We start from the raw sequence: 19,222 nt of genomic DNA, 5'->3' as shown, positions 1-19,222 counted from the left end.
CCTTTTTACTTCCTGCTTCTTCACACACATGCTCTCCAGTACAGGTTAGCTCCGAGTGTTAGCGATGCTAATGTAAACACCCAAATTACGTCCATATTATGCCATATTACGTCCAAAACAGTCGGGCATTGTTTCTGATAACAACTTTCTGATAGTGCCGTGGGTCCACATTTCCGATATTACGTCATATCGGACGCAAATCTGGATCAGCTCCGTTGTAGCCCCGTTTTTAGAGATTTGGGTATGGAGGAAAAGAGAGGGTTTTATTATCTGACGCTGCGTGAGTTCCCTGACACACATATTTATTAGGGGTGTAGCGGTATACGTATTCGTACCGAAAATCTTCGGTATGGGCCCTTCGGTTCGGTACACGTGTGTACCGAACGAATATAACGTTAAACGTAAAGAATTGAGAACGTGAACACCTTTTTGGAAGTAATCTCAGGTGCTGCGTCGCAGCATTCAGAGTAATTTGCTCACATTGGGTTCAACGCCTCATAGAGCGACCAAGTCATTTCATTGGATGAGTGGCATACTATGACAGTTGGTCACAGGGATGCGTTCAAATTTAGTCAGTCATTTGAGGAACTGACGAACGCAGCAAAAGTTGAGTTTGAAAATCCTCCAGCATCATTGAAGTCTCCGGTTTGGGAACATTTTGGTTTTGCAGTTACGTACAAGGATGTCGGACAAAGACAGGTGGACCGAACCAAAGCTGCTTGTTGGCATTGTTCAACTAAAATTGGTTACGCGGCTGGCATTACATCAAACTTGCACACTCATTTGAAAAGGCATCACCCGAATGTGAATATCACCGATATCAAAAGAAAAATGACTGAAGTGCAAACCCAACTCCCACTAGCATTTAAGCCTCCACCACTCGCAAAAAGTTCAGACCGAGCCAAAGCTATTACAAACGCCTAAAAACAAACAAACAAACGCTTATGTTGCCATGTTAGCAAAGCGCTACCTGGCTGTATCTGCTACCTCTGTCCCTAGAGAGGGTGTTCTCCACAGCAGGAGACATTGTTAGTGCCAGCAGATCTGCCCTTTCGGCAAGCAATGTGGACAAGTACATTTTTCTTTTAAAAAAACATGAAAATACAATGACAAGCAAGTCATAATGTCAAACTGGCTGCTTAGGTACTAGTACAGTACAGTTCAAATACAGATTATTTCAGTTCATCGAAATGCTGCACCTTAATGCTTATTTTATTATATTTTGTATTTATTTGAGTGAATATTCACAGTTTAATAATAATTAAAAACCCAAAACTAATATTTTATGTTTTGTGAGTACTAGTACAGTAAAGTTCAAATACAGACTATTTCAGTTCATCGAAATGCTGCACCTTAAAGGTGGGGTAGGTAATTTTGGAGAAACCAGCTCGAGTGCGCTAGAATTTGAAAATACACAGCCGGAAGAAATCTGCTACTTCCTTACAGAGCCCCTCCTCCAACACACACGAACGCGCACATGACCAATGAGGGCACGAGATAAGTTTGTGCACAGATGGAAGGCTGACAGGCAGGTAGGCCATCCAGTTATTTTAGCCGGGCCGGCTAAAATTATTGGTCGTGCTTTTTACAGTACTACGGCTTCCACAGATGATTTTTTTGTCAAAGCACTTAAGACATTCATTGCTATCGGGATGTTAAGAGCATTCCATGGAATATAACAAAAAGTGTATCTCGAGCCGGTTTCTCAAACTTACCTACCCCACCTTTAACATTTATTGTATTATATGTTGTATTTATTTGAGTGAATACATTATTCACAGTTTAATAATAATGAAAAACCCCCAAAAAATATTTTATGTTTTGTGATCATTTTTTCTGCTGTACCGAAAACGTACCGAACCGTGAGCTAAAAACCGAGGTACGTACCAAACCGAAATGTTTGTGAACCGTTACACCTCTAATATGTATGTATAAAAGACATCACAAAGTGCATTTTGCATGATATATACCCTTTAAAGTTTTACTCCAAATACTGATCGATATAGCTGAAATTAATAATTCATATATATATATATTAGTGCTGTCAAAATTATCGCGTTAACGGCGGTAATTAATTTTTTGAATTAATTGCGTTAAAATATTTAACGCATTTAATGCATGTGCAGAATGGCCCGCCCCATACGTGCCACCAGTGGCAGCGCCAGGGTATGGCTGGGGTAGGCTACACCCATACCAAGAAATGGCTTAGCCCCACCATGAAAAATGATGTTAAAGTAAGCAAAATAAAGTCTGCCAACTCGCGCGGAGTAAATTGCACAGACAGCTGTTAGTAAGATTGATTTCAGTAGCCACGGTTTTGAAAACTTTTGTCACGTAGTGATCGTCTTCTCAATAGAACATCTTTGATAACGGCGTGGTGTTGTTGCAGGAAGTCCCGACGGAGAATACCTTTGCTGTAGTACAGGGGTGCACATAACTGGTACGCAGGTTATGTGCGTAATCTGAAATGCGTACCGTCACTTGTGTCACAAAGCGCATTTGCGTACCGACGTACTTGTGAAGCTTTTCCAGAAGGCGGTTAGATCACCGGACGACAGAGTCGGTCTCCGTGTGCACAGACAGGGCTGCTGTTAACGTCGGTCTGTACAACGGAATTGTGCCAAAACTACGCCAACCGGCGGCGGAGGGAGACTCCCCCCTTCACTGGAGAACTGCGCTAAAACAGCTGATCACAACGTTCACACTCTGTGGTCACGAAGTACTCCACAAGCCGCCGCCGCCCCCCCCCCCCCCTCTGTCGACTGTCCTGAAGTACTCCCCCATTGATAGAAATCAACACGTAATGAATTAAGACCCCACGGTTTGATGATTGATAGGTTGTCTTTCATTTTGACACGCAGAAAAATGTTATAATAAACATAGATACTGTATGTTAAATGGATATATCCGCCTTCTTTCATTTATCTTTCCATTCCCACAACAATATACATAAATAAATGGCATATTTTGGACATAGTTCGAATGGTGATTAATCATGATTAATTAATTTTTAAGCTGTGATTAATCTGATTAAAAATGTTAATCGTTTGACAGCCCTAATATATATATATATATAAATGGAAAATAATTCCCTCTTAAATGAGTAGACAAATGCTTATTGTTCCTTCAACATGGTGTTGGTCACAGAATGGAAGTAAATGAAGTGTTTGTTAATGTGAGTTTATGACTGCTTTGGATTCATATAAATTAAAAACAACATATACTACAAACATGTCCGAGGGTTGTGTTATTTCTCTGCTCCATATAATCACACAGCTTTGGAATGTCATTTTTTTCTAAATACATTTGAAAACATGCACTAGTGTGGACATTCAAAAGGAGTGCATACAAATCCTAAAGCCTAAGTTATCATGTATTTTAACATAAAGCTTTTGAGAAAAAGAGGAACCGACAGAAAATATAAAAGAACCATAAAAAACACATCAAAACAACCACGAGGCAGTTATATCTAACAGGACTTCCTTCTGTTTAAAGAAGTGACTGAAGATAGGGTTGTAAGAGTATGAGTTATTATGGTACAATAACCGTCTCAGAAATCATCAAGGCTTCATGTCCAACTGGATTTCACTGTCATTATTTTATGTATAATTACTAATATATCAGTTACACTGACCCTTAAAGAACTGAAAACAGTAGTAATATGATAAAACATTAGCATAAAACTATGACATGTTATATTACTGTAACATGTTGGTTTACAAACAAGCATAACTACGGCATGTTAAATTAAGTTCTAAAAAAAATTAAAATAACATCACCTATACTCTTTCTGAGAGCGCCATACAGCTCTTGTACTTAATATCCTTGATCAAAACTCTAATATCCAGGACTACACTTTTTTTTTAAATTGTGTTGTCGGCATTTTAAAAAGGCATAATGCTCTACTTCACTTCTTAACCATCCTAAAGCAGTGTGTCCTTCACCAGCTGGTATCATCAACACTTCCAAGCATTAGGACCTGTTCAATCAAACAATCTCAAATAATTAGTCAATATCAGGGCAGAGAAGTTTTCTGGCACAAATAGGAGTCACATATTGTGTGTGCTTTGGATAACAAGGAGACAACATAGTGTATCTGCCAGGACTCCCTGAAGGGACTTGGTTTCCATTCGGGTGGAAGTCTACAGGGAGGCCAAGGAACCAACAGTAAACACTGGTGTTGGTGCAGCCCTACATGGCAGGGATGTCATGTGGATTTTTCATTCAAATTTGATTGAGTATATTTTGTATAGGTTCATCTATACTTGATATGCTTGAGGTAAAAGGCAAGAAGCAGATCAGACATCAGTATACAATAATAAAGATGTAAATAGTCAAATCTGGGTGAAGTATTGGATGATTCCAGTACTCATCTTCGTGCCATAAACCTAGAGCTGTTTAGTATCATCATTGGGACATAAAGCCATTTGCCCTTGCATGGAGACAATGGCAATAAAGAAAAACGATAACCTATCTTGAGCTTGTGAGAAAATGAGGGGTGAAATATTCTGAGTGAGTGATAAACAGGTGTGACATTCCCCTTACTGTCGTTGTTCCAGGTCGTTTTCTTAAAAAGGAAACATGTCATGTACTGCTGCTCAACCAAAAGCATAATCTTGGTCATGTAAAGTTTAACGTCTGGTTAGTGAAGTCTTCTAGTCATGAAAATACCACTGCACTAACCATAGCTTCGAGATCAAACATATACATTAACAAGACCAATACTGGTAGTGGTAAAAGTGGAATTGTAACAACTGCAGTTTAGACTAACTAACTAGTCATCTACCGTTGGACTTTTGTAGTGATTGGTACAATATATAGTAATTTGACTGTACAATAAAAGGACAAATACACACTGAATGACCCATGGCCCTAAGGTGAGCTGCAGCCCTTGGTGTTAACATGTGCAACATCATCTCACGGTGTCATCCCAACAAATCGATCAGCAGCCGCGGCGGCATAGTCTAATCTCATTTAATCCGGACAGTTGCTAAAAGTGGCATCCTGCGGGCCTAGCTAATGGAGACGTGGCCTGTGAATTGTGTCTCAAGAAAGCACTAAACGTGGATTAAAAAGCCGGGTCACACTGTCAATTCGCGGTCGACAGGCTGCCCTGCATGTGCATATCACCAAAGACAGTTTATCAGTCAGTCCTGCTGCTCACCTGTATTTTGACGAAGCCGTGCCACGACCCGCTGCATCGGTTCCGCTCGCGCTCCCATATCCCTCCGACCGGCGACCCGCCTCAGCCTCGCTTTCCCCGACACCGGCTCAGAGCTGGGGGGGGGGGTGAATTCACAAATGTCTCCGCGTATATTTTTACAATAACCGTGTAGACGTCATTACAGCAGCAGGGTGAATGAATCCAAATACATCAAAGAGCTTTCCCTGTAATGTGCCCAGGAAAACCTGCTACAGTCCATTTAAAAAGAGCGTTATTAATCAAACGGTCGTTTTCAAACCGTTTCTCCGCTTTATTGCAATACGTCGTCGGTTGTGGCAGTTCACTGAGTGAGGGTCGTTGTTCATGTCCCTCCGTCGTTGGAGCTCGGCATGATGGTTTCTATCCACAGAAGGTAAAAGTGCCTCGGGGTTTGACGAAAAAGGCGATCCTCACGTGTATTCAGCGGCTGGTGTGTGCAATCAGCCGGACAACTCCCGGACCCCGGAGCGGATAGCAGCTAAACGGAGGCAGCATTTCCACAGGATCTGGTCCATCCCCTCGGACATTTCTCCCACGAAAAAAAAAATACATACAACTCGGCTATTCCCCTTCCGTGTTTGGCTGCGCAAATCCCGCACGGCAACGTTATGTTTACGCACACCTGACTCGTTTTTGTAAATGGCAGACCGCAGACACTTTGGAGATCCTGCGGAGAAAGGGCGCCACTGGTGGTTTCTGAATATTAAGGAATCTGCAGCTGAATCAAAGAGGGCAGTGTTTCCGAGAGGCTGCTGCCCTCCCTTTGCAGAGTCACACAGAAAGACCCTGGGGGACACTGTTTTGGTTAGTCAGTCGGTTGTTAATTTGAGGGTGCGGTCTGTTTTGAAGGGTAGTGGTTACAAGTTAAAATCCGTAAACTACATTAAAGGAGAAAATGTCAAAATGCGTGTTTGAATGGGCCCAGTTTTGCCACAACGCATGCGTAATTTAGAATTGACCCAAACCAATGTCCAAGGACCAAGGGACGTACAGGCAAAGCTTCACTTGTGTAGTAAATAAACGTGAATTATAAGCAACATTTTTGTCAATATTAACCTTAATTTACGTTCACTAATCTGGACTGTAGTCTATACGTGTAAAGACTACCCGAAGAAATAAGGTTATTTCACAGTTTTAACTTGTGTTTCTAATTATGTAATCTATTAAACTTGATGTAAAATATTATGACCCGATTTAAACATCAAAGATGGACTTTTATTAATCCCACATCGTAATCATGTCATTACATAGGGGTATTTTGATTTGATTTTCGATTATATTATAAATAATTGATTGTCATAAAGGCGTTTGTTTGTATTTGTAGTTGAAACCAGTTTTAGATCACTAGTATGGGTCTATATTTGACTCGTTTTGACCATACAGTCTATGGTTTTGACAGTATCTTTCATATCAACCGGTAAACCAACGCATCTGATCAGTACGTTACCGATTACTGTCTTGACCTGTTCAAATCTTTTCATGGAGCTACGTACACTGGGCGTGGATCAGCGTCACGTAATAAACTCTGGTGGTGTACCCACCCTACTGTCATCTGTCAGAAATGCAGGCGAACAAGCGAAAGCAATGCCAACAATGTTTTAAATAAGAGATCAAATGGATGAGGAAAGCTTCATTAACACCTTGTCTCTCCGTCTCTCTCACTTTCACACATAGCCTGTTGACCTCAGGGCTCCAGGCCATGTGGCAGAGGATCTCCAGCCTGAAAATACAACCAAAGCTGTCATTGGTGTGACAGCTTTGGTGTGTGCCATCTTCTTATTACAGACACATGCATTTCCTAACATTCGGTATATATGCTGTAAAATGTATTATCTCTTCGATTTACACACGGCATCTATTGCACGTCTGTCCGTCCTGGGAGAGGGATCCCTCCTCTGTTGCTCTCCCTGAGGTTTCTCCCATTTCCCCCCCTTAAACTGTGGGTTTTCTCTGGAAGTTTTTCCTTGTACGATGTGAGGGTCTAAGGATAGAGGGTGTCGTTTTTCTCATACTGATATTCTGAACAATCTGTGCTGTTGTATTGGCTGTAAAGTGTCTCTACTGTAGGCTATTTGTATTATATGTACAGCACTTTGGCTCGACCAAAAATCGTTTATAAATGTGCTATATAAATAAAACTTGATTTGAAACATAATTTACTCTGCATAGCTGTAATGCATGCCATTATAAACGTGTACAAACAGGGGCAAACGTGATGCAGGGAGGATTGTAGAGAAGAAAACGTGACTCATAAAATACTGATAAGGTGTGGCCAATACTCTTACTAGGGAATGTGCTAGTGGGGCAAAATGCAGAAATAGTGTCAGTAGACTAGACCAGTTTAATTCCGCCCAACAACGATCTGTCCTTGTAGCCTATGCATTTGTGACCCCTATTATAAGCACTGTATGTGTAAATGACCTCTGATCTGAAAGTGGTAATGTCCCTGTTTGTTCTGTTAGGTTTAAGCATGGTGGGTGGGGCCGAGCCAGGGTCTCAACTCTGCAGGAGAGAGAAGCAGGTAAATAGATGTATTATATTCTACAGTCCACTTTCCTTAATATTCATCTAACTCTATGATTTTTGGTTTGAAGAATGACTGCAGCCTTATCAGAAAATGTAGTTACAAAATGTATTTGTGATTCATTTTTGAAAAACCAAAACAAGTGGTTGACAAGAAGGTTTTCACAGGAATTTGCTCTGGTATTTTGTTTCATGATGGTCACAAAAAACATAGAGAATGGAGACAAGTAGCCTACTGCAAGGAAACAATCATAAAATATAAATAATAATACATAACAGAAATATGAAAAAATCTTTATTTATTTTGTATAGAAAATAGTTGAACTAAAAAAGAGGATTAAGACACTGACCTCAATATTAGTTTAATTTGAAATTAAATTAGCTTGTGTAAGCAAAAACAAGTTAACTGTAATTTTCCAAATACATTCTCCCGCTGCATTGTACCTCAAAAAATTCCAAAAACTTGTATGGGCGTTATTATTAGGCCTAAGTCTTTAATACTTAAGATTAAGAATATTCTTAAAAGGCTCCAAAACCCAGGATGGAGTCAAAGAAAATAGACTCCCCCTATTCTTGAGGACGAGATGGTACATCCCAGTCTCTCCTCCTCTCCCTCTCTTTCTCCTCCCTCCTGCTTACTGTGTCCTCCATCTCTCCGCTTTCTCTCATTTTCTTATATTAAGGACATTCTCACTTCCAGAGACTGCTGCAGTTCCTTCGTCATATGTTATTTTTTTAATCTCAACAGAGCTCTTGGAGAGGTATGTATTGTCCATATTTCTTCTAATCAATGCATGATGTAATCGGAAGTTTATTTGTAAAGCCTATATTCTGTAATGTGCAAGCTGTGATGCGTTTATTCAATAACAGCATTTTTTTCACCTTCATTCCCCCCCCCCTCATTTGTATTTCACTGATTTCCTCGCAGTGATGATGGTCCTTATTTCTTTCCTCCATCTTGCCCTCCATTTATAGCACACATGACTCATGCAGTTTAACAGAGTGAGAACAGACAGGGGATAAGATAACATCTACATGTGTTTGTGTCTGGATTAGGCTCTTTCTCAGAGAAATATAGATTCAGTCCTTGACTCATAATAAACTCAGCTGTTAGAGTATACTTCCTCCATTACAAAACTGATAGATTTTCCCATGAAAAAGCTATACACAGGAAGCTGCCATAAAAATGTCACTGTCATATTGTGTCACAGCTGCTGAGACCAAAATAAACTATTCCCTGCTCTGAGCATCAGCGTGTTCCTATCAATGTCATCTTTTTCCAAGGTCACTTTAAGGCCCACCACCACACCGCTGCTCAGCTGCAGTGAACACATGGATTTAAAGGCTTTCATTCAGTGTCTCTACGCTCAGCAGAGCAGATAACGTGATGTGTGAGCCTAATTTAGAGGGATAATCTGTGTCTGTTTGCTGTGTTTGTTCAGTGAAGCAGCACAGAGCTGACCTTATAAAGAATCCTCCTGACCAGACCACACCTCTGTCCCTGAGTCCATGGAAGCCAAGGCCAAGTCCGGGGCTACAGCACCCAAGGCGGCACCTAAAGTGGAGAAGAAGGAGCCAGCAGCCCCACGCAAGGCTGATCCTGCCCCTGCAGCCCCTGCAGCCCCTGAAGTCCCTGCAGCCCCTGAGCCCGAGCTTCCTCATGCCCAGGATGGGGCAGCAGAAGCAGAAGCAGAGGCGGCAGGTGACGAGGCTGCGGCCTCCGGCACAGACTCTCTGGAACACCTGAAACCTTTTATCATTGGTGGAGCAGTTATTGCTGCAGGAGCCATCTTGCTGGGAGTGTTGCTACTGGCACGGAGAAATTAAATCATTATCTCAAATTAAAGTATGAATTGGATGATGAGTTAGAGCATTGTTATAGAGTGGTTCACAGACTATTATGGTATAGGGGGAATGGGAGCCACTGTGCGTCTTATGTTTGTTTGTGTTTTGGCCTGCTTTCACTTGTAGTGAATCAAACCATTCCATTTTTGACATGGAGCATAATTACACATAATATATGCATGATGTTGCTTCATTACTGCATCTGTACTGTAATCAATTCCTTTAAAAAAACCACTGTAGTTCTGAGCTACAAAGCCTCAACTCTTTAAAAGTAGTTTATTCAACTGCTTTATCTTATCTAATGCAGTTTACATTATATATTGACATCCTAGCAATATTTGTGAATTCTTACTCTGAAAATCTGCTGGTTCACTAAATAATAATGAAAAACTATCCACAATCTTGAAACATTACAATTGTAATACTGGCTATCAGAGTTGTTGTAGGTCTTATTTGACTTATTTTTTGTTTTTAAACTATCTAAAGGGAAGACCTGAAATTAGATGAAACTATGCATTGTGATGTATTGCACATATTTTGGCTAAACAAATGCCTAAATGATGGGATTCAGTTAAGAGACACTGCATACCCAAAACATGTCAAAGGGTACAGTGCAATACAAAATAAAATATAAGCATGCAGTGGTTTAAGAAATGGGATGTAGAGGATTGTAAGAGATAAAACATGTACAGTATGTTTTAGATAATAATAGTGAAGTTACCTCTTGCTGTAGAATAAGAAAGAGTTATTTTTCTGTCAAATGATGTCACAAATCAATTAACCTTTCATGTCTCACACACCATCCACAGTGGTGTGGGTTCATTCTGTTTTACATCTTACAGTAGATACTTTGCTGTAACAGGGTGGACAGCCATTAGTCTTGCATTATCAGGTTCAAAGCCTGCTTCATTGTTTATGTCTTCATTGTGTTCCACTAATGTAGTTTTAGGAAAAAATCGATACGTGTAACTGTTATTTAATGAGAGCAGCGTATGTTTCTACTACATTGAAAGTAGGGTGTAGCGCACTTTAGGGGAGGAAAAAAAGTGAAGCATTAACAATTATTAAGCAGCAACACTCACCTGTTCAGCTGTACACAATAGTGCCCACTTACATGTACTGTCAAAGCCATAGGGAGGCCCTCTGCTCCATAAGATAACAGAAAGACAGTTCTGATTCGCACCATTATTTTATACAAGTTGTAACAGTACTTGTGAATTTCACAACACATTACTGGCAAAAAAATAGTATACAAACATACCTCAGTGAACACCAAAACACAACCAATAGATGGTAGGCCAACACCAAAACAAACTTCACCCGACATTGTACAATACAGTGTACTTAAAAAAAAAATCCTATTTTCATTATTTCAACAGCGTATAAATGCAATAATTCAGATAGGACTCCTTATTTAGCACTTGTGCCGTAGCAAGTTAAACTACATAAATAATGATGTAATAATATTGTTGGTAGTGATTATGATGTATATTAAAGATGGCAACAATGGCGATGTATGTTGATGGCAATGATGGCGTCTTTCATGGTGACTAATGATAATGACAGTTATGATATATTTTTTATATATTTCTAACATTTGTTCCTTATGCACACACCCTTCTGCCCTCAAACTTCTAAATGTAAAAAGGAAATAAACACAATCCAACCTTTAATAAAGACAGTGAACCAGCCCAAGTGTGTATTTCAATCATTCAGAATTAAGGATCATATATTGCAGCTCAATTAATTAATTAACAATTATTCATTTGAGTTGAAGATTCAACTTGATTGTCATTACATAGTACAGACTAGTAACAAAACGGTTTCTCTGCATTTGACCCATCCTAATGTTAGCAGTGGGCTGCCATTATGTACGGCACCTTGGGAGCAGTGTGAGGGAACAGTGCCTTGCTCAGGGACACCTTGATAGCACTCGCCACCACCGCAAGCTTAATTTGGGCCTAATAAATCTTCATGCAGATGTCCTATGAGCAGTCAGAACACACTTCATTACCAATCTCTAGACTGGTTTACGAAATAAAGAAAGATACACTTTGAAACGTGTAACAGGGGCAAGTTTATCAGAATAAAGTGAGAGAGATGTCAGCAAGAGCATGTTTCTAATCCTAGGTCTGCTCTGTGAAAAACACCACTGCACAAAATGGTAGCGTGTTTAGGGGCACCTGCAATTTGTCAGTATACAGTGTACACCATGGTATACACACATATTACAGTGGCAGTCACAAATGTACATTCTTACTGGAGTCAAACCGAGTAAAACCCAATGCAGTGTGAGTGACACAACAGCCCTGTAAGAGTGTTGTAGCTTCATGGAGGTTGTTAATGTATTATCAGTTATTTGTATCAACTTTGTAATGCATTTAGTCAACGTCATGAGCCATTTTGGAGATCTAAGTTTGTAGCAGATTAAATCTTGTATGTTATATACAGGCCATTCTTGTAATACCACTGAGGGGGTATTTAATAAACTGTAAACTAAGAATAAGTAAGCCTTTGTAAGAGTTGCGCTTTTATTTTGAAGGAAACGGGCAGGAAGTGTGCATCGAGTTAACGAGGGATTCTAAGCTACGCAGCTACCATCACTTTCTTGCTGCTCGTTTCTCTCATAATAACATACAATTCAACGTTTTTTGTAAACTATATTGCTTACGGTGAGTACATTAAAAGTTTTAAGACTTGGTTTTGACTGGTTATGTAAACTCGTGGCAACGTGTTATTGGCGGCTAACGTAAGCTAACAGTGGACTGTTGTGCTAAACGCGTGGCTACCATTGGCTCACTTTTCGTTACACTCTTGACTTGGGAAGCTCCATTCGGGTTTACGCTTCTATATACAGTAGCCCATGAAGCTCACAAGTACTTTCGCGTTAATGTTTTTAAACGAAAACAGGTTTAGTTAAGCGTTGTAGCTAGAATGTTAGCAAAACATTAGCTATCCGGTAACAGCTCGAGTTCCCAAGAAAAGCAATAACGTTCAGACAATCTTAGCAAAACATGTCAACATAGTGCTTTTATCAAAATGTACATGTAATTTTATTAATATAAGCGACACATATGATATGACCTGTATGCTTTATTGCTATTTGCATGCCCACCCACTCAGGTAGCAGTTACCAGATGTGTTTCCCTCTGCCCAGGTGTGCTACAATGATCATCCCTGTCCGGTGCTTTACGTGTGGGAAGATCGTGGGAAACAAATGGGAGGCATACCTCGGCCTACTTCAAGCCGAGTACACTGAGGGGTGAGATATTGCTTGTTTCTGTCATTGCACTACATCTCTACACATACTGCCCTTAGGAGCTCATAGGTACCCTTAAGTACCTTGCATTGGAGCATCTGCGCCAAAGTAATTTTCTAGAAGCAGTCTGGAAGTACAACACATCAGATTTTATCCTATTCATCTGCCACAAGGTATGGTCATGTACTCCTTGGTTTTTAGTCCACATTTAGACTTGTGATGCAATGAATAATAGCCATTACCTGAGGCAATTTACGCTGTTACCCTGATTATCTGCACTAATGCTTTACTTATTCATTCAGCCATGCATTAGGGACTAACGTTTCTTTCTTCTTCCCTCTTAAGTGATGCTCTCGATGCCCTGGGCCTGAAGAGGTACTGTTGTCGGCGGATGCTCCTGTCTCATGTGGATCTTATTGAGAAGTTGTTGAATTATGCCCCTCTGGAGAAGTGATCATATCTGGCCACCTTCAAGAACAGCATGGACTTTGTAGGGTTGTTGCATGGGTAGATTGAATGTCCATGCAACAGCTTTGTTAGTATATTGATGTGACCACAGACTACAGTGAAGACTAATGGAACATACTTTTTTTTTGGTTTAATGCATTTTTCTAAATAAAGCTGTTAAATGACACTGTTACCTGTATTACTGGCTCATGTAGTTACCGTACTCTTTTGACTGGGACTATTAGTGGGAAGATGGTTTCTCACACTTCTTCTCATGTTTGTGTCAGTGCACTATGCAACTATAAGCATGTGTTATATTGTATAAAATGGCTGCTAGTAATTTTATTTGTGTATGAAATAGGCCAGATCAAGACTTCAGAAAGCAAAACTACTATGTTGAGGTAAAGATGACAACTTACAAGTTGCTTTGAATGAAGTGCAATCAACAATGGCAGAACAACCTAAAAAAAGCAAGAATCCTGCAAGTTCATTAGCTAACAAGCCAAGCCATTGTAAGTGCTTCTGCATTGGCTTCAAATAAACCAAAACTGACGCCAAAAAAAGTGGTATGTAAAGTACAGAGATTAATTTTGTTGGCCAAGGTGCAGGAGAAACAGGCGGAAGATGTGTAGACTTCGCACTTTCCTGATATCAATGGGAAATTGTTTCACCAATACTGAGCCAGGGTGGCAAACGGGTGTTCTTGTTGAAGGGTACATGTGTCCCACTTGCTGTGGCAAGACGATTGGCTGTAAATATTTATATAAATAACATGTATGCTCAGTAAGGGCGGCATTTCATGCAAACCAAATAGTTGAGTAGAATGAAAATAGCAGAATCACATTTTCAGGGAATGTTTTTAATCTTAAATTGAATACAAAAGAAAGTGATGAAAACATTACATTGTGTTCATAAGTTATTGAGTGTTCCTGCGCATGCAATCAAGAAATTGTCCCAGCAACTATCTAAAATCAAATTTTTTTCTTAAAACAAGTTAAAGTTGCAGTATTTACAGATGACTGGTGAACCAAAATGTACACTTTAGAATTCTTCATCTTCAGTCTCACCTTGGACATCTCCAGATTTGAAGCACTTGTTGCAGAAACAAATAGTCCTGTCTGCTCTTCACCACACTTCAACACTCCATCTGTCTGAGGGGAAAAGAACATTTTTTAAATCCATACTTACACAATCCAGTAGTCCAGTCAAACCCTGAAATAAACCTAGAAATCCACAATCCTTATACAAACATAATGAGAAATATATTATAGTTATGGTTATGATTTCAACTCACTACCAGGTTAACTTATTAATGTAAAAGGAGGCCAGTTTTGAATTGTGCTTCTGCATAGTAAAAAGCATAATAAACAATTGAAAGGTCCAAAAATATAATCAATGAATGACTTTATTGCCCATGGAAAATCATTCATCCTATTTCGTGAAAAGTACTCAGTGTCATAAGTTAGTCTATCCTGGGAATTGGTCAAATAAAAGTCATCTTGAATTTGAAAAAAAGATTTGATATACTGAGGCAGCCTAAGTAAGAGACATTCATAAACAAAAACCTATGTCTTTTGACATTAAGAAATACGATTAAATAATTAAAGTCCAGAGGGTTGAACATGGTAACCTTAGCTTGTGTAAAACATTTGGGCAAACTACTTAAATTCAGTAAATACAATGATAATAATTTTACATTATTGGGGTCACTAAAAGGAGGATGTGGAAATCATTTGTAAAAAAAGAAGCAAACATCTGATTGATGAAAAAGTATAAGTATTACAATTAGAAAGAAACTTACCATGTTAGCGGTAACGGCCTCTCTGATCCCTCTGATCCCTCTGATCTCGCTGGTCTCTCTGATCCCTCTGCTCTCTCTGATCCCTCTGCTCTCTCTGATCTCTCTGATCCCTCTGCTCTCTCTGATCTCGCTGGTCTCTCTGATCTCGCTGGTCTCTCTGATCTCTGTGCTCTCGCTGATCTCTGTGCCTTTCCCGTTCCCGGGAGCGTTCTTTGTCTTTCTCTTCGCTTCGGGAATGTTGCCGGTGTCTTCGGGACATTCCTGCAACGTCCCAATCAGAAGAGTCTTCTCTGTCGCGCTCTCGGTCCCGCTCGCGCTCTCTGTCACGACCCCTGTCCCGGTCTCTTTCTTCTTCCCCAGAACGACTGCTTTTCCTGTTGAGAAATGTGTATTTGTCTCAACCTGTTTCTTTATGGATAACAAGATGTCTGAGGGTCCTGAAGAATAATTAAACAAACCTGTAGCCGCCGTTTCCCTGGATAGAGACTAGACAGTCTTTGAGCGAGGTGACCAGGGCCTGGCAGCGTTCATCTGTATACACTCTGGACTGCTTAATGATGGCAATGGCCGTTAATAGAGTCTCCATGGCCACCCGCAAGTCTCCTGCATTAGGAGGAGAATATATATAAGAGACAGTATCGTAGTTAAGCCCTTCAATTATGGTTGATAGTATGCCAACTAGGATTATTACAAAACCCTTGAAAAATGGATAACATGTACCCCCCACATAGTTTATTTAGGCAAAAATGAAAACATAGTTTCCTAAACAGTTACTTATCCTACAATTTCTGTCCAGCTAAAACCATTGTTGGTTAGTTTACAAGAGTGATTGTCAGTATTTAGATTTTTGTTAGTTTGAACTGTTTAAGCAGTTGAATTAATTTCTGCTTTGTCATTACAAAAAGTACTTTGTTAATTTAGTAACTTTCCAATGATATACTGTATAACAGATTACCATTTACTTTCCATTAATATTGTAAGAGGGGTGGGAAACAGATTTTGGTTAAAAGAAATGCTCACAAGTCTATCAGTCCTTTCTCCACATTAAGTTTTGTGTTGTTGTACTCCGCAGAATATGATCAGCTTTACTTACCGGATGTTGCTCCAGACACAGCCTTGCTGATGGCACTGCTGGCAATAGCTCTATTTCTGTTCATCAGCTGCTCAAAATCTGCATCTTGACTTTGAGATGTGCGTCTGGAAAATGTACAGATTGTCATAATTATTTAACCATTTCCACAAGTCATCGCTAAAAATAATAAATGTTATCTCAATAGGGAAGCAACACATATTACACTGCTATAGCTTCAAATGTATAAAGGTATTATTCTCACTGTTGTTGGCTGTAAGCGTTGCTGCTGGGCCCGTCTGGTGCTGGCGTGAAGAAGGCTGGATTGACATGTAGACTGGGAGGTTGGCTGGGAATATGGACTGGATGAGGAGGAAAATAAGGGGGCGGCATGGCGGGTGGAGGCATGGGTGGAAGCATGGGCGGAGGCATGTGTGGAGGCATGTGTGGAGGCATGTGTGGGGGCATGTGTGGGGGCATGTGTGGGGGCATGCGTGGAGGCATGCGTGGAGGCATGTGTGGAGGCATGTGTGGGAAGGGAGGTGGAGGATGACCATGGTAAGGGTTGGGTAAGGATGGAAACCTGTTTGCAATTGGATGTGATGGGTAGTGTGGAGGTAAAGGGGAAGGATTGGGCTCCTGTGGTAATAATGAGGGAATCTTGTTCGAATAATCTGAGTCCTTAGGATCTAAGTAACTAACGCGCATGGGTATACCTATGGAGAAAACATTGATTTTGTTAAAGAGGACAGTCATACTTACATCTTGTCATATAATGTTACCTCAATAGCGTTCTCAGACCATGCTGTTCTTACGTCTATTTGCCATGTCTTCAAACACACCAAGGTTCTGGCTGGTGGCAAGGCGGCAGTCTATCCTCTCCCCATTGAGCTCACATTTGGGTATTTTTTTAAACAATATTTTCAATGACTCGTTTGAGGTGACCTCTACTTCGGCGAACCTGTGTAACATAGAAGAAAAAACAATTAATGTATGGCTTTAAGTCACTGATATTCATATCTTTAATAAATCAAAACACACACATTTCCTTACTTTAAATACATTTAGAGAAAATACTTTTATTCATAAAAAAGAAATACTAGATCTGCAACCACTCACCCTCTCGACTGGCCATTAATTTTATTCTCAGCAAATTTGATCTCTTTGATGTCCTGCACACCCAATGTTTGAGCCAGGCTCACAATGTCCTTGTCAGTTGTCCACTGGAAGTAGTAGCAGGTTTGCGAAATATAGGAGGAAAAAATGACAGGGGGGTAGATATTTACTTGTGATCTTGAATGTGATAAGGGTACGTAGTTCTGTTTAATCTAATCACTGTTCTGCAAGCCTATGTGGATAAAACAACAGAAACGATATTGGACAACACAATTGAAATGTGATTGAAATAAACAGAGAGGGTGTTACTTACCCAGGGGAAGTTTCCAATATATATAGCCAGTCTCCTCTGTGGGTTTCCTTTGTCTGGGCATTTCTCTGTTGTTGAGTTAGCCTCCTCTTGAGTAGGGGTCTTGTTAGGACTCGCTGCATTTGTACTGCCTTTCTTGTCCCGATCGACTGAGCCGGTCAAAACAGCATCATAAAGTTCATTTGCTTCAGCAATTGTGTCAAAGTCCTGTGTGGGATGGGAACAAAACAACAAGGTACTTATATATGATGGCATGCTGGGTAAGTCAATGTGCAGAGCATTAACGAACAATACACTGCCAGAAGAAATACAAAACCAAGGGGTTGTCAGCTGCTGCAGGAGTGTGGAGTGCATGTGATTATTTCCATATTTTATAGAATTGTCCATCATTACTACTACAGGCTTGAATAAGATGATGTGGCATCTAGTTTTTAAACGTGACTCCAAAAATCAAATAGTTCTCTCCACACAACAAATAAAAAGACTGAACAAGGTTCACACAGTTATGAAATTAAAATCAAACCGCTGTTTAATATTCTATATATAATTGCATATCGGAAACCGTTTTTAATAGTATATTTTGAAAGAAAGGATGCTTCCTCATAAATACCTAATAAACACAATCTGCTCTGATGAATACTCTGAAACAATTGAACACCTTTTTTGTACTGTTCTCACACAAAGGAAATCTGTCAAGACCTTTGTATAATTATGGAGAAATGTGGTGTTTGGTTTCTTTAACAACCTAAGAAAATACCTGTGTTTTTTCAAAAGAAATGTTTATAATGATGTTGGCAAAATCTAACTTCGTATTAATAACTGTAAATTGAACCAATTGCAATTGGTAGTTGCATGCATGCAAGTTGATGTATTGTCTTTCTGTTTAATTAAAAGCGATCAGATAACAAGTTGCATGTAAACTACATCAAAGCAAGGTACGCACAACTTTACATGTACACACTTGCTGTTATCATGTATGCATGTGCAGCGATAAATGTGTGTAAAGGTGAGACTCACATCGTCGTTTTCATTCAAATCCCCGTACAGATCCATGAGCTCCTTCTGGGCGGCACTTGGTCTGGCTGCAGCAGCCATCCCGTGGGCCGAAGATGATCCAGTTGATGGCACTGGAGCTAACGTGTTGTTTCTTTGTTTAAAGTGTCCTTTGCATATGCACACTTTTTAAAAATTACCAGTGCATACCGTCAACATATGCAATGTAAAAAAAAAAGGATTTTCGATAACGTTACGCCGCGTTAATAACGTTAGCTTACTTGAACCAACCGCACGGTTTTGCACAAAATGTCAAGTTAGCTCAACAAAAGACGATGATAACCGAGAATACAACAAGCGAGGCTCGTCAATAGGTAATGTTTTAATAACCACTTTAAAATAACATGAACGGGCTTTCATGCAAGGGTTACAATACAAATAGTGTTGGACTATTATTGGTTCGCTCTATGATCAGCTAATGCTAGTGCTAATTTCTGTACGTGAATACGAGTGCGTCGGTAACATGTACCCGTTAGCAACAACACACAACATTTGGTTCCTACAGCCACGCTTTTTTTCATGTATGATGGCATTGATTATAAAATATAACTACACATAAACGAATTAAGTGACAACTTAACTAAATCAGGTTGGGG

At 39.9% G+C, this 19,222-nt stretch overlaps 4 protein-coding genes across 8 annotated transcripts in view; 2 read left to right on the top strand and 2 right to left on the bottom strand.

The window, feature by feature from the left end:
* Positions 1 to 5,886, bottom strand: part of dagla (diacylglycerol lipase, alpha) — a 42,996-nt gene extending 37,110 nt beyond the window's left edge. For 3 of the 4 annotated variants that reach the window (XM_034217522.1, XM_034217536.1, XM_034217544.1), the window contains exon 1: positions 5,165 to 5,886. The gene's annotated coding sequence lies outside the window, so the exon portion shown is untranslated. The remainder of the gene's footprint in view (positions 1 to 5,164) is intronic. The other variant, XM_034217528.1, reaches the window with a different exon arrangement.
* A 2,463-nt stretch (positions 5,887 to 8,349) lies between these two features.
* polr2l (polymerase (RNA) II (DNA directed) polypeptide L) lies at positions 8,350 to 13,470 on the top strand. Of its 2 annotated transcripts, none has more exons than XM_034217511.1 (4): positions 8,350 to 8,487; positions 9,169 to 12,243; positions 12,729 to 12,833; positions 13,176 to 13,470. In XM_034217511.1, exons 3-4 carry the CDS (start codon positions 12,739 to 12,741, stop codon positions 13,282 to 13,284), a joined length of 204 nt encoding a protein of 67 aa, XP_034073402.1. In that variant the 5' UTR covers positions 8,350 to 8,487; positions 9,169 to 12,243; positions 12,729 to 12,738; the 3' UTR covers positions 13,285 to 13,470. The 2 variants fall into 2 exon arrangements, with proteins under 2 accessions (XP_034073402.1, XP_034073394.1); XM_034217503.1 differs by having other exon boundaries at positions 12,695 to 12,833.
* LOC117547942 (cell cycle exit and neuronal differentiation protein 1-like) lies at positions 9,236 to 9,553 on the top strand. Its single transcript, XM_034218859.1, has one exon. The coding sequence runs from the start codon at positions 9,236 to 9,238 to the stop codon at positions 9,551 to 9,553; it is 318 nt and encodes a 105-aa protein (XP_034074750.1).
* Positions 13,471 to 14,115: 645 nt separating the features above from the next.
* Positions 14,116 to 19,103, bottom strand: LOC117547036 (cleavage and polyadenylation specificity factor subunit 7-like). The gene is made up of 9 exons (XM_034217476.1): positions 18,591 to 19,103; positions 17,577 to 17,780; positions 17,267 to 17,370; positions 16,963 to 17,108; positions 16,413 to 16,863; positions 16,172 to 16,275; positions 15,537 to 15,681; positions 15,079 to 15,452; positions 14,116 to 14,428 (listed from the first exon to the last, which is right to left on the bottom strand). The coding sequence occupies exons 1-8, from the start codon at positions 18,666 to 18,668 to the stop codon at positions 15,083 to 15,085; spliced, it is 1,602 nt and encodes a 533-aa protein (XP_034073367.1). The 5' UTR covers positions 18,669 to 19,103; the 3' UTR covers positions 14,116 to 14,428; positions 15,079 to 15,082.
* Positions 19,104 to 19,222: the final 119 nt, after the last annotated feature.

This window comes from Gymnodraco acuticeps, unplaced genomic scaffold (genome assembly GCF_902827175.1).
Source record: "Gymnodraco acuticeps unplaced genomic scaffold, fGymAcu1.1, whole genome shotgun sequence".
NCBI classification, from domain to species: domain Eukaryota; kingdom Metazoa; phylum Chordata; class Actinopteri; order Perciformes; family Bathydraconidae; genus Gymnodraco; species Gymnodraco acuticeps.
This window is presented reverse-complemented; position numbering and strand designations above follow the sequence as displayed.

Excerpts from the sequence above, each read along its gene's own strand:
- LOC117547942 (XM_034218859.1), top strand. The coding sequence starts at position 9,236 with ATGGAAGCCAAGGCCAAGTCCGGGGCTACAGCACCCAAGGCGGCACCT.
- polr2l (XM_034217503.1), top strand. The coding sequence starts at position 12,709 with ATGTGTTTCCCTCTGCCCAGGTGTGCTACAATGATCATCCCTGTCCGG. Across the intron at positions 12,834-13,175 it reads CAAGCCGAGTACACTGAGGG|TGATGCTCTCGATGCCCTGG; the intron begins GTGAGATATTGC and ends TTCCCTCTTAAG.
- LOC117547036 (XM_034217476.1), bottom strand. The coding sequence starts at position 18,668 with ATGGCTGCTGCAGCCAGACCAAGTGCCGCCCAGAAGGAGCTCATGGAT. Across the intron at positions 17,371-17,576 it reads ATATTGGAAACTTCCCCTGG|TGGACAACTGACAAGGACAT; the intron begins GTAAGTAACACC and ends TACTACTTCCAG. Across the intron at positions 16,864-16,962 it reads TGAAGACATGGCAAATAGAC|GTATACCCATGCGCGTTAGT; the intron begins GTAAGAACAGCA and ends TTTTCTCCATAG.